The sequence below is a fragment of the Amblyomma maculatum genome, chromosome 5 (genome assembly GCF_055883805.1).
Source record: "Amblyomma maculatum isolate TAMU_Amacu chromosome 5, ASM5588380v1, whole genome shotgun sequence".
In the NCBI taxonomy this organism is placed as follows: Eukaryota; Metazoa; Arthropoda; class Arachnida; order Ixodida; family Ixodidae; genus Amblyomma; species Amblyomma maculatum.
In genome coordinates, this window is record NC_139348.1 from 122,151,247 (window position 1) to 122,166,229 (window position 14,983).

Sequence of the window (14,983 nt, forward strand, 5' to 3'; positions counted from 1 at the left end):
GGCGATAACCCAATCGTGGCTCTGGCGACACGGGTCATGACTGTCGTGCTGCTAGGAGCACCTATAATGGTACACATTCACGCGTCTCTGCTCATTTTGGAAACAGGTTATACAGAAACTCCAGCCGAAACCAAATATGACCGCCGCGTATTCCACGTATTATCAATCATTATTGTTGTAGCAAAATGTGTCCTCTGATACCATGATCTTCATAAACACGCCGTAAGCTATAGCCTTACAGGCAGACCTGCTCAGACGATTATAAAAAAAAAAAGCGCCATGACTCGTTTCAGATGGGGGACGATCGAGTCCAATGGGTGCTTCTAATGTATTTTAAAAGAAGTGTTCTTTCTGCGATCACATAGTGACGCACAGTTCTAGAGGCGTAGCCGGTCAGGAAGCGGCTAAGAAGGGTGGCTACCGGCAGTGAAGCATTCCGACTGGTCATGCTTGTGATTGGATGCTTGGTTCGCCGCTTGCTGGTTCAGAAATTTACGTAAGTACCAAATGAAATTTACGTAAGTACCAAAAACTAATGAAACATTACGAAATGTAGAACATGTTGTTAGTTCCTACTTCCAGACGGTGCGACATGTAGTGAAACAAAGGATGCTATCAAATTTTATCTCCGAACAGGCCGCCACTGTGAACGGAATAAAACTGCATAGCGTTCAGTGCTTTACAAGTAGAACAGAATTGTTCGAGATGTAGAATTATCAATCGTGTGGCGAGCGACATACCTAAAGGAGTAATAGGCTCAGAACTGAACTTAGTTTAGTGAACTGCATAACCTAAGATGTATGCGCTAAATCGCAAGAAGGGCAATCTCATTACGAAACTCAATAAGTTGTTTATACAAGTCGAGGAGTTAAACACAGTCTGCAGAGAAGCCGAAATAATTCCAAATGAAATGATTGAGACAGCGTCGCAGCGAATATATTCACCACGCACACAAGAAAAAAAACAAGGGTGAATAATTTTTATAATGTTTACGATCTCTCTTGTCAGCTAGTTGCGATGCGACAGCGAAACAAAAACAAGATCGTGGGAGCTTATAATTGTGCCAAAACAGGAGGCTGTCTCAGCGTACTATCTACTTTTCTGGATGAAAAGGACAGAGAGTTAAAATTTTATAACGAACAGGAGTGGTGTTCGTACCAGGTGGGCAGCCGTGGACCCGAGATATGTCCCCAGTCTGGCTCATGAGACTATACTGGTCATCCAGGCTGGGGCTTGACAACTGGGTCTCGTTCAGTCATGTCCCTGGTGGTTATCGTGCCCTCTGGAACCTTGCATGCCCGCACCATATGTTGTAAGGTAATTGGCTTGTTATAAGATGTGCATTTGTTTTCGGGTGATGGGTGATATTTAGTGGGTTAAGGTGCCGTGGACATTACTGTCGGTTTGTCGGCAATGGACATTTTGTGCAAGGGGCAGATGCAGATATCAGCACCACACCAATCTGATCCTTTCAGACAGTTCTTGGCATTTGACCAGTGCCATACCTTGAAGATTATCAAATCGAAGTTTCATTCGAAGTGTATAGGTGGGAAGAAAGCAATTTCGTCAACATCTTTGAAAGAACTCTACAAAATGCTCACTGGTTCCACAGTGAAACCATTAAGGTTTTTGAAACACCTTTACCTTTCAAATTTAGAGAAAATGAGTGCCAGACATGCCGTGCAGATTTTCGTACACCCTGTGACAGCAGCTCTGCAGTACATGACGGATCAAGCTGGGCATACATATGATATGTTTGAAACAGTGGGTCCGATTGTAGAGTTCATGATAACAGTGCACCGATGGTTTGTTCTTATGGATGTAAGTAACACCCTCGACACTTTGATTACCCGGATGATTCAAGGTTGCAGTGGCTGGAACCTTCCTTGCATACTTCAAGACTCTAAAAGTCACCAGGATACCTTCATGAGTACAGAATCATATCACGCACGTGTTCTTACAACAGTACCTAATGTCATGTCCATGTCATTTCTTCTAAAAGAAAAAAAAATAATTTTCGTTCTCACGAGAAAATATTCTAGTTACCTGATCGAGGCGTTGTTCTGTCTTTTTCCAAGGACAGCCCGATGCAATGACACAATGGAGATTAGAAGCATACTCAGTGGCCTGGAAAACGTGTTGAAGACTGGTATTGCTTTTTTCATCAATCAGAAGCAATGCCAATGCGCCGACATAAGGTTTGTACTGCCAGAGCAGTTTCAGGCCCAAGCACCCAGAATGTCAACCGCCTGGAGGAGGCATGTTTTTCCATCGGCAGCTGAAAATCGGCTGTGAGAGGTCTGCAGCTGGCCAAGACAGTCGCTTCCCAACCCAGAAATAACAAGCATAGCTCTAGTTGGAGGGCACATAGCCTGTGCATTGACGGAAAAACTGAGCTGCCACACTGTATCGACACTGTCGAGAAAGCAAAGGAAAGTGCTCCTGTGGATGGACTTACAGCTTATCAGGATAGGGGGGATTGAAATATTCAACACAAGAGCTAATTACAGTGTTGTTGAGTCTGAAGAGGTTTGTCGACATTGTTCTGCACTTCAGAAAAAGCGATTGAAAAACACCTGGAATCCAGCGTGGAGCGCGCTGTTGGCATTTTAATGGACACCCCTGTTTTTCAGTGCAAAAACAAAGATGCAGATCACAGGAAGCGGTTTCTGAACATTTTGTGCCGCAAGTTCATAAAGCCATTGCTCACTAATCACGCAATGAATATTACATATAAAAACTCTGTGATGAAAATGTAGCGAAAAAACCATTGTCGCGTGGGAAACTGTAGTGTGTACAGTGCTTTCGTTTTTGTTTCATGAATAGCTCCAATGCGGAAACTATATGTAATTCTCTTGTTGTCCTTGCATACAAATCTGTTCTTAACTATAGCTTATGGCCCATAAGCAATACAGACTAAATAAGAAAAATTTTCGGCAGCAAATAGGTTTGCTTGCCCAAAAATATACTAATTAGCGATCGTTTCTTCAAAAAAAAAAAAACATGATATTGCGGGAAATTGAAACAGGCATTCTCATATCGTAAAACCCGATCTCTTACTTGATGCAGAAATAGTCGTGTACTGTTACTGAGCAACAAAAGAAAAGATGCTGTAACTGTCTTCCTCAGTTAAAAAACTGAACAGTGCCGTGGTTGAAAGGATTCAAATAAGTATTGAAGGAAATGAGAGAAAGAGACTCCGCAGGGGGGGGGGGGGGTTAAGGGCTCCGGAATAGTTTCGGGCATCTGTGTTCTCTCATGTACAATGATGTTGCACAGTTAATGGGCGCTTGTGCATTTCGCATCCATGAAAGTGTTACCGCCGCATTTTCAGGATTCCGTCTTGCGTCATAATTACTGAACCACCATGACGGAAAGGAATAGCCATTTTGCGTCTTCGGTAAACATAAAACTGCAGCACTGAGCATCATCGTGGTTAGCGCGAGCCAGCGCTTCTGAAAGCGCCGTACGAGGGAAGAGCACAGCTTGGCTGGTCTGGCGATGATGATGATGATGATGACGATTTATTGACCATTCCATTTGCATAGGGGTGGGGGGTAGTGTCGGCTAGCAGTGCCATCCTGTGGTGAGCGCGTGAAGCGCGGCGTCTCACGAGCTCCCATTTTCGGCACCCGGTCTGACGGGAATTAAAAAAAGAAACAGAGGAGGCGCTGGTGTAACAATGCTTTAACTATCGCTTCACACTATGTTTAACCGAAGCTAAACCACAGCCAATTTGTTTGGTTGGTGTTAATGGCTTTTAAAACGTCTACTATAGAAGTTTTGCAATGACATCATCATCACTATGCTGTTACAAAGGCCATTTTTGAATGAAGACACGAATGAACTAAGGCTGAAAGCGACGAAGAAGAACGTCACGTCCAACGAAAAAATGGATGTCGGGCCGAGGGGAAGGGCTCTCCCGATGATTCGATGCAAACGCTGTGGGGATGAGCCTTTCGAAAGTGACCCCTCCCAGCCCGAGTGCTTTCGCCCCTCAGACGTCCTGGCTCATGCCTCGCCTGTCGCCGTGGCGCGCATCCACTGTGACTTCCAGGAGCTGCGTCATCGGCCACTGGCAGACTGGTCAGCGGGGCTCTCGTATGCTGGCGACCCTTTCCGGTGGTTGGCCACCCTAGTGGGACCCGAGGGCACGCCGTACGAGGGAGGTGCCTTCGTGTTTCGCATACGCTTTCCCAAGGACTACCCGTTCCAGCCGCCAAAGGTAAGAAGCCGCTGCAGGAAGAACCTGCTCGGGACTGTATTGCTAAGCCCACTAAGCCAAGGGTCTAAGAAACGCACCCCTACAAGCACAGAATGAGAACACATTCTTGCTTAATGGCGTATGCCATGTATCACAGTTCAGTTCAGTCGTTCAGTAGTGTCCGACTCTTCGTGATCCTATGGACCATGTCACGCCACGCTTTCCGGTCTCTCACTATCTTCTTAACATCCCATAACTTCACCTGCGGCGCGTCGAAGATGCCATCTAACCATCGCGTTCGCTGCCCACCCCTTCTGCGGTGACCCACAACCTTTCTCAACATCAAATATTTCTCCAGCGACTCCTCTCTTCTCATCAGATGACCAAAGTAGCTGAGCTTTATCTTTAGAATTTGACCCTCCTATGATCAGTCAGGATTTATGGCCGACAATATCGACTGATTTGATCTTCTGGAAGTCCAAGGAACTCTCAAGAGTCTCCGCCAGCACCACAATTCAAACGCGTCAATTATTCGGCGGTCAGCCTTCTTCACAGTCCAACTCTCACATCCATACATCGCAACCAGTGATCACAGTCTATGCTAAATCAGATTTAGGACTATTCCTCTCACTCTTGGTAGAATCACCAATCACACTGTGGAGAAGGGATTCAGGAGAAAGTTAAACAAGAAGGAAAATGTGGGGAGGTAATGAAGATCTTCGAGTCAATGTCAGCGTCCTGCGATTCCACAGCGTACATGGCTATTGCACTGCGCACGCACGTCTTAGGATTTCCCTGTCACCGAGTCGGGGCCGCCACGTCCGGGAATTTGTACCACCATAGCCTCATAAAGGAGGCTATGGTACCGCGTAATCAGGATCATAGCCTCCTTTATTCAGGATCCACAGCTAAACACTACACGAGTCAGGACAAAATCCGTGCCATACTTCTAGTAGCGAAACGCTTGTCAAAATCTTATTAATCTTGCGACAATTAGAGGACGTTTGCGGATAGTGGTGACAGTTGGAACGCCAAAGAAAAGAATGCTGCTTTGCTGTACGAGTATGTGAATATGCCATTGACCCATCAATAATATGTTCTGTCTGCAATTCTTATATTTATGCTAAATGCGAAAGTAGTTATCAACACTCTCGAACTGAGTACGCAGTGTGCTGTGGGACCAAAACTCTTCATGACATTCGAAATAACCTCCATGTTTTCGCATCGTAAAAATGGCTATATAACCTAATAGGTTCTATAGGAGTTTTGGGAGTTGTTCTAATAAAATATGTCCAACGTACATAAAGCAGGCTGGTAAATAACACTCTATTTGGGTATGCCGCTCACTGAGTTACACGTTAGTACTAAGTCATTTATATCTAGGGAGAATAAAAAAGTTGCACACTAGACCTGGAAGTGTTCCATAATGTTTTTGTATGGCTACCCGTCTTCAGCTATGCAGTTACTGCATGTTCGTCTTTTGGAACAATACACACCCGATACTAGGTTCCTGAGACGACACAGCCCATAAAACAGGGTTTAAACTGGCTGCTTTACGATGAAAATGCGGTGAGTGAAACCAATGGAGAGTCCATGTCAGGCACAAGCTCTCAACAGTGAGGTAAGCAATATATTTTTCAATTTTCTCTGCTTGCACGTCGTGACAAAATCTTGGGAAATGTTTTCATGCCAATAATGCCGTATGATGTAGTGTGGCTAGCCCGGCATCAGTCGCAAGGGGCCAGTATCAGGTTGTCCAAAAGCGGAACCACTTTCTAAGTTGACAACGCACATGAAGTGGGAACACTGCTGGCTTGATATAGTTGCCTGGTGTTTCTTTCAAGCTCTCCTTCAATATTCTTGCCGTGGCGCAGGAGCAGCAAGTGGTACAGAAAATAAGTAAACAACTTAGCCATATGACGGATTCATGTTTGAGGCATAGTCTCGGGCTCTAAACAATTTTACTTTTTTCGCCGCTGTTAATGATGGAAGTAAGTTAAACTTGGCTCATGTGCTACATGAGCTAGACTATGTATTCTTTGCCGGTCAAAGATAGACTGTGTGTATACACAGGAGATCAAGGTTGATGCTGCCTCTCTAGAAATCAACGTTTAGATCTCATACGTTATCGCGCCGTGTCGCACTGTCCCCGTCTGCCCTTCGGTGATAAACACGAATAATTCTAGTGTATAGATATTCTCGTTAGCTGTGAATATTTATGAAAATGTGCGATAAGTATAGACATGATTTCTCGCTTCACTGAGTGCTGTTGATTATTTTTAGATGAAGTACTATCACAGACCCCTAAAATTAGTGGTTTTACAATACGCCGAATGCGCCTACGTAAGCCTACCCTACTGAAAAAATTGTATCAGGCAATAACCTCACATTTTCTCGCACAATCTCCCAAAATCGCATGAGACATCACACACAAGCCGCATACAATTGCATAAGATCTGATACTTTCTTGTACATTATCATAAATTATGGGAAATATTTTATGATAATGATGTCCACTGTACAAGAGTCTATGTGCATTGATGAGATTTTGGGAGGTTATTGCCCCGTAGAACTTTTAGATTTTCAGTAGGGTAATAGGAAATGTGTTGGTATTCTGCCGCATGCTTCATCCGTTTCCTTTTAGGGATGGCATGCTTCACGAAGAAATGCTCACTTGAATAAGGATGCATTCTTTCGCCCACTTAGTTCAAAGCTGTAGTACTTGGCGAGCTTTAAGACCACTCAGGTCTCTTAAAACAACAGTCGCGAGAAACACGCATGCTTTGCAGAATGCGCACTGCGGCAGCGTGTATCAGTATCTGGTAATAATAAATAATTCGCAAAATTGCAGTGTATGCCATTCTCAACGCAGACTTCCAAGACCTATTATTGTCTTTTATATATATAGCATAGTAGCACCAGACATCACTAATAATTACTGTCGGCGTTTCTGAAGAAAAGACACAGAGTCTCTCCTGTCTTTTCCTTACCTTTAAAAGAGCACATTAAGCTTAATTGTGGGCTATTTTGTTCGCAGGTGAAAATGATTACCAAAATCTACCATCCGAACTTTACTGCTGGGGAATTCGTTTGCATGGGCGTATTCACATCTCAGTGGTCCCCGGCTGACTCCGTATCCGACGTGCTGCTGGCCATCAGCTCCCTCATGGAGGCTCCGGACATGGACAACCCTCTCGATCAAGAGGTGGCGTTAGTCTACAAGGAAGACCCGGAACTTTTTATAGGCACGGCTCGCCAATGGACGAATGAGTTTGCCAAGCTGAAGTGACAGCGACCTTGCGGGAGAACTTCTGAGATGTTTTGCACTCTAAAGGAGCGCGACACAAAATGAGCAGCCCCCTAGCGAAGTCTTTGAGCATTGTCCTTCAGTTCACATGCCAGGCTTTTCGTGGGAGTGCCTCGTTCATACACAATTAATGATTGCCTCGATCTAAGAGCAAACTCATTTGTTTCCGTCCAGCAGCCAATGAAAAGAATATTTGTATATTTGTAGAATATTTTTGCTGGCTCGGCAATAATCAAATTCGCTAAATAAAATGATTCCCTCTTTCGGTTTTAGCTATGGTAGTAGCAGTAGAGAGAATGTGAGCTCTAGTACGTGAGTCTTTATACTCACCTTCTATGTAACGACTATTGTTCTACGCTTCAGTTGTGGTGTTTTGAGCACATCTTTTAATGATCTTATTTTTAATTAACCGGCGGGGTGGCGCAGTGGTTACGGCGCTCGACTACTGTTCCCAAGGTTTCGGGATCGAATGTCGATCTCAGCGGCCGTTTTTCGATGGAGGCGAAAAACAAGGTGCCCGTGCGTTGTGCGATGTCAGTGCACGTTAAAGAACCCCATGTAGTCAAAATTTCCGGAGTCCTTCACTACGGCGTCTCTCATAGCCTGAGTCGCTTTGGGACATTAAGCCCCGCAAAGCAAAGCAAACCAAACCTTTTTGATGGCTTCAAGAAACTACGTTGCGAGACACTTTCAAAAGAATTCGACATCTAAACATTGCGGGGGAAATGGAATGTTACATTCTTCTGAATTTCTGATGTTGCTGAAATAAATTTGGCTATGCGAAGCATTTCTGAAACATTTCTAAATGACAAGATCAGATAATTTGGTGTGCCAACTAACTCTCGCGGCGGCATGTTTTCGACATTTGCTTTAATATGTTTACTCATTGTTCGAGCTCTTTTAGTCTTCCATCACCAACGCTCACATGAAAGTACTCGAACTTCGTTGGAATTTTGATTAGGTTGGACTCGAACTAGTCCAACCCAAATGAGCCAGATGGATGCTAGTAAAATCTTCTCTGAGATTTAAAGAGGTAGTTTGCCGAAGAATATGTCTGATAATGAGGTTCGACCAGATCACAAAGAGATTTGAGTTTATCACGAGCACTGCTCAAGTAGCATATAACCACTTTGGTGTACTCTGTTTCTGGGCGCGAGCTGAAGTCCCCAAAGTACAGGTGTTGTAAGAATTGCTAGCTATCGGTAGTGCTAGCCTTTTGGATTGTGCAGGCGGTTGTTACTCCGAGCGGCACATGAATTTTAAATACCGTGTGTATGGGCCTGACTTGAGTTCACAAGTCAGGCACATACACACATACACGCAGTAATACCTTATATTTGATGGTCAACCGGGCTGTGACTATATAGAGTCCAGATCCGAGCAGTGAAGGAAAATTTAAACATGACGTTACTAGAGCTAGGACATGGCGATGAGTGTAGCGGAACAGCTAAACAGATGCGAGAAGCTGCAGGACTCGTCGGACACGATGGACAATGAAACCTGTATGCGATGGCTACAAGTAGTACCATTACGCTGGACGATAATAGCAGGTCAAATATGTTTCTGTGAATAAGGCTGTGCGGGTGGGCATACGTCCGATAATAGCGGCAACAATTTAACGTCGTCTATATGGGATGGCGGTAGACTCTTGTGGAACGATAAGATATATTTGCATTGGACGACAGCCAGAAAGTTGGCAGAGGCGCATTCGTTCAGCGCTATGAATGCATTTGTTTTCAGATATAAGGCCGGTGTTTTGCACCATCAAGGACACTTTGGCAGCGCTTGTGCTCTTATTTTCGATAGGGCCATGCTCTCTAATTAGCCATTCCATCTTGAGCGACCTGCTGCTCACTATAAAAATTACAAGGGACTTTAGCGACTAAAGTAGTGAAAGGTCTGAGGTCTCTTCTTGTCTAGCGTTCCTGCCATCTGCAATCCCACCCTTGAACGCGCCCAAAGAACGCCACGCGACAGGAACGATGGTGTACCGTCCAAACGCACACTTTTCGGAGAAAGTGTGACAGATACTGTGCCTTTCCTCCAGAAGTCTCTGGTCTAGCGTTCCTGCCATCTGCAATCCCACACTTGAACGCGCGCCAAGGAATGCCAGGCGACAGGAGCGCTGGCGTACCATCCAAACACCTACTTGTCGAAGAAAGTGTGACAGATACTGCGTCCTTCCTCCAGAAATCTCATTTTCTGTAGCGTTACTGCCATCTGCAATCCCACATTCGAACGCGCGCAAAAGAACGCCACGCGACAGCCACCGCAAAATTTGGTGGCAGGCTAGCCCCCACCGCAAGCGGCCTTGACATACCAGTCCCAGCCCCGTAGGGCCGGGAACAGCCACCTTTCACAAAGCGCGCGTTCAAGTGTGGCCTTTCAGATGGCAGGAACGCATCCCGCCCCGGCCAATCAAAATGCCTCACAAGCTGCACACACTTTGTCCACTGCAGCATGAGCCATTAAAGGATTTCGCCTTAAAAACTGCACCCCTGTAAAAAAAAGAGCAACAATTATGAATTGGTGATCGGTGCTGTTCTTAGTACGAATAAAAAAACCCTAGATGGCTCTTTGACCACAAAAGGAGGCGAAAACGTTTTTATAGGGCGGTGGATCGTAGCCCTCCACTACGGCACCTTTATCTTCCTCTTTTCTTAACTGTCTTCTCCCTTTACGGCGTAGTATACGTGTCAGCGGAGGATTGTGACTGATACTGCGCCTTTTCTATTATGGAAATCAAATTCAATCACCACTGACTGCCCTGCCGTGGTGGTGCAGTGGTAAGACGCCCGACTACTGTGCCGGAGTACCCGGGTTCGATCCCGATCACTGCGGCTGCGATTCGATGGAGGCGAAACGAAGAAGCGTCGGTGTGCTGTGCTATGTCGGCGCACGTTAAAAATACTCAGGTGGTTGGTCGAAATTACGTCGTAGCTCTCCACTATGGTCCCTTTCCTCTCTGTCCACTTTCACTCCCACCCTCCTCCCTTCCCCTACGGCGCGGTTCAAGTGCCCACAGAAATAAGTGTGACCGATACTACGCCTTTCCCTTCCTTAGAACCAATTACTATTATTATTTATTAACTGCCACTGACGGGCGGGGTTGTTGTGGCTGTAGGAAGAAGGAAAAGGAAATGCATGGGCCTGCTACTGGCTCTGATGCTGAGCCACCACCGCTGCCTCGTGCGGACAGTAGAGAAAACAGAGAAGAAAGAAAAAGAAGAGGGATAGAAAGACGCGCGCCGCAACACAGCCGTCGTCCACCACTAAAGCAGGGGGGGTGCAATGATGGCCTTGTCGTGACGCTGGGGCTACGACGACCCGGCCTTCACTTGGTAGCGTGCAGAGACTCGGGGTTGATGAAGGATTGATTCTTCCAAGTTGGTAAAATATGTACAAGCAGGTTTAATGGCACTTTGAGAAAACTTATTTACATGATTATTTATATGAAAAAGAAGGGTATAATAACAAAATGGCAAGCGTAAAGAGTTCATAGCGAGAAGCATCTGGATGAGCCGTTTACCCAGGGCTCAGAGCGCATTTCGTGCTCTGCAGCGTCCTTAAAACCCCCTATGTCCAGCCCCTCTCTGAAGATGCTGACCAACCAAATCCAGGGCACGCCCCTCAGATATCGGCATCCAATCGAACACATCACTGCACTGATGGTCTGAAGCACTGACTGGCCCGGCATTGTTTCGTTGAGCCTGGTCACTTGTTGGCGGGAAAAGCTTGGGAACGGCGAGGAGGTACATTTCTATTCTTCAGCCAAGAATCGATAGGCTGGTTCCGGCAAGTGGATTTACTTCTCAGAAACCCAAGTGCACGTGCGCGCCGCATAAGCTTCCAGCATTGTCCTTTTCCGGCAATTGCAAATCTTTCCTGCATTCCCGGGAAATCATCTAATGGCCGTATGCGTCATGCTCCTTTCTTGTCCTGCAAGTCAGCGGACATGTCACTCTGTCGTCTCCTTTAGATAGTAGGCATTCCTCACTGGACGATGGCGCTTCTCGACTGGAAGGGTGAACAAAAGAAAGAAAGCACTTCCGGCTATTTCCCGCAGGGGGACATTTCTTTGTGTTTTTCTAGACGTTCTCTTGACAGGGTCAATTTGGCATTTGCAGGGTGTCCACAAAGCAAAACAGGCTTACAAAACAGGATTCCTGGAAACAGGCTCACTTAGAGCCATTGTACCAACACCACATATCCACAGCACTTATCCATGCCCACAGGCGAACAATAGAGCGCGCAAGTGCGGATGATGCACGGTCGTAACAGCCTTCTCCCCCGCCAGAAGAGTCTCGGAGGGCAGCAGTCGCAGCTGCTGCATGAAGAGACGACTTAATGGCCTGCACATGAACGCTTGAAGCTCGCTGTTGCTTGTCGCGTTGTCTTGATTGTCGTAGGCCAAATTGCTCGAGCTGTCTGAAACTCAACCACATGTCGAAGCAAGTACTCGGCTCCCGTCTGAAGAGACCAGGTCAAAAGAAAACTGCCACTGTTGTTCGAGAAAAGCCCACTCTCAAGACGTTCAGGACCCACGTATTCCTAGAAAACCAAACGTGCTGCTTTACATAGTCACACATATACAAGCGCACGAAAAAAAACAAAACCTGATTATCAATTTGGATACATGGTGAGGAACATCTCGGACCGCTTAGAAAGAGCGGCTAAGCGCGTCCGCATTCCCATTTAACTTCCCCTTTTTGTATCTTATTTCAAAATTGTACTGCTGTAAAATCAAGCTCCACCTAAGAAGGCGACTGTTCTTCGATGTCGCAGTTTGCAGCCAAGCCAGGGGACAATGGTCCGTCTCTACGGTGAATTTGGCCCCTCCAAGATAGCACTGCAATTTTTGAATGGCCCATACAATGCAAGCACACTCTTTCTCAGACGCGCAATAAGCTCTCTCTCTAGAACTCAGTTTTCTGCTCAGGTAGAGCACGGGGTGCTCATTACCGTCGTCATCTCTCTGGCAGAGAACAGCACCTAGCCCTCGATCACTGGCATCACACTGGACCGTGAGTTCTCGGCCATAGTCTGGAGTTCGCAATACCGGACGGCTAATCAGCACAGCCTTCAGGTTTACGAAGGAGGCTTCCTTTTGTTCGTCCCAGACTACATTTGTCGGTTCTGTCTTGCGGAGAGCGTCGGTCAGAGGGCTGGCCAAAGCTGAATAGTTAGGGATGTAGTGATTGTAGTATCCAGTCAGACCCAGGAATGCTCGAATTTCCGTCTTCGTGCTCGGCCGCGGGTAGTCTGTTACCGCAGAAATCTTAATCTCGCTGGGTTTCCTGAAACCTTGACCTACATTGTGACCCAAGTAGTCCACAGTCGCCCTTGCCAGGCAACATTTCTCGGCCTTTACGGTTAGTCCAGCTTGACGCAAAAGGCTCAGTACAGCTCTTAGATGTACCATATGGTCCGCCCATGAGTCGGAAAAAACCGCAATGTCGTCTAAATAAGGCACCGCGAATGTTTCACACCCCTTTAAAACCCTATCCATGAGTCGGGAAAAACAAAATGGAGCATTTTTGAGCCCGAAACTCATCATTGTTGGCTGGTAGCTGCCCGTCGGAGTGACGAAAGCCGCGTATCTGTTGGCGCGTTCAGTGAGCGGTACTTGCCAGTATCCTCGAGTAAGGTCCAGCGTAGTCACATATGCCGCTCTACTGACCTGTTCTACTCTCTCCTCAATATTCAGAATAGGATACACTTGATCCCTGGTGAGAGAATTTAGCTTTCGGTAGTCTACCACAGGCCTAGGGTCTTTACCTGGAGCTTCTACTAAGATCATAGGCGAAGCATAATCGCTTTCCGAGGGTTTTATTACTCCCAATTCCAGCATGCGATTTACTTCCCTATCCAGAATTTCTCTTTGCCTTGGAGAGAATCGGTAGCACCTTGATCGCACTGGCACGTTTGAAGTCAGCTCAATATCGTGCTCAGTCAAATCAGTCCTGCCTGGCCTGTCCACGAGACAGGCCTCAAACTCTGTTATTATTTCGCCCAGATCGGACAGCTGGGATTTCTTTAGTTCTCCTGTCTGCTCCGTCTTTCTGAGAAGCTCCTGTATCTTAGGATCATTGGCTTGCTCCATAGCTAAGTCCTCTCGGGTTTCACTTAGAAGTCTCGTGAGATTACTAGACACTGGCGGCAAGAGGTTATTCTCAAGAACGTCCTCATTCCGCGTCTCATCAAGCTCATTTTCAAGTGGACTTATCTGAGATGCCTCGCTCTCAAAGTTTTCTGACCTGCTATCTTCCGCCTCTACCACTGTTTTAACTGCCGTTTCCTCCGCTGTGGATTTTTCTGGAATGAGCAGTGTAGCTAGTTCTCGCGCCTTTGAACGTGTTAAGGCTTGCACAACTCTGTCTCCGAAAAGGATGCCCCTCTTTCGCAGTAGCATGTCCGATTTGTTGGAGAACAAATACGGATAGCACTTAGGAAGCTTTCCTGAAACGGCAGCCTCGGTTGTTAACTTGCTGAAAGGGCCCTCGATGACCACGTTCGCGATTGGCAAGCACACACTCTGTTCCTCCACTACCTGGCGGATCCACGCACACTGTCCTGTATAGTCGGAAGGCGACACATACGCCGGATGGACAACATCCATCGTTGCGGCCGAATCGCGCAGTACCTTGCAAGGCTTCCCGTTGACTACTAGGTCATGCAGGTAGGGTTCTAAAAGCTGCATATTTTCATCGCAGTCACTGACATACGAGATAGCAATCTTTTCTTTCCGGCAGTTGACGGCAATGTGACCCTGCTCATTACACCTAAAGCATGTGAGCGGCTTCCTAGCCCCAAGTTTGTTCTTTGTGTTCTGCGCGTTGGTCACTTCCCCACTTTTCTCACTGCCGTCCTTTCTAGGGCGTTTGCCTGAAGAAGCCTTCCTTTCTTCGTTTGCAAATCTAGCAAAGTGCCTTTCCTGACGGTTATTCACACTCAACATGGGATTGCGGGGCCTATCCACTGCTGGGTTGCTGAATTGTCGACGCGAAGCATACTCCTCAATGAGTTCGGCAGCTTCAGTTGCCGACTTAATGTCGCCTCGGTCCTGTAACCAATTTCTTTCTTTTTCTGGGAGGCAGTTATAAAACTGCTCCAGAAGAATTCGCTCGACTACAGCGTCCCTATCACTGTAGGAATCAGTGCTCTTTAGCCACTCGCCCAAATTGACTCTTAAATTGTATAGGAATTCAGGGTAACTCTCGTCCCTGGACTTAGTAGCGTTCCGAAAACGTTGTCTGAACGCCTCGGCGCTAAGCCTATACTTTCTCAGAAGGCAAGCTTTGACCTTCTCGTAGTTGTCCGCGTCCTCCTTGCTTAGCCGCGCGACAACCTCCGCTGCCTCGCAGGGCAGAACCGTCAATAATCTCTGAGACCAAGTGTCTCGCTGGAAGGACAGTTTTTCGCAGGTTCGCTCAATGTTAGCCAGATACAGACCGATATCCCCTGATATCACA

The 14,983-nt window shown here is 46.6% G+C and overlaps 1 protein-coding gene across 1 annotated transcript; it reads left to right on the plus strand.

Annotated features, from left to right (window-relative positions):
- Positions 1-3,925: 3,925 nt before the first annotated feature.
- Positions 3,926-7,493, plus strand: LOC146189385 (ubiquitin-conjugating enzyme E2 D2B-like). Its single transcript, XM_084605257.1, has 2 exons — positions 3,926-4,225; positions 7,242-7,493. The coding sequence occupies exons 1-2, from the start codon at positions 3,926-3,928 to the stop codon at positions 7,491-7,493; spliced, it is 552 nt and encodes a 183-aa protein (XP_084461383.1).
- Positions 7,494-14,983: the final 7,490 nt, after the last annotated feature.

Excerpts from the sequence above, each read along its gene's own strand:
- LOC146189385 (XM_084605257.1), top strand. The coding sequence starts at position 3,926 with ATGATTCGATGCAAACGCTGTGGGGATGAGCCTTTCGAAAGTGACCCC. Across the intron at positions 4,226-7,241 it reads ACCCGTTCCAGCCGCCAAAG|GTGAAAATGATTACCAAAAT; the intron begins GTAAGAAGCCGC and ends TTTTGTTCGCAG.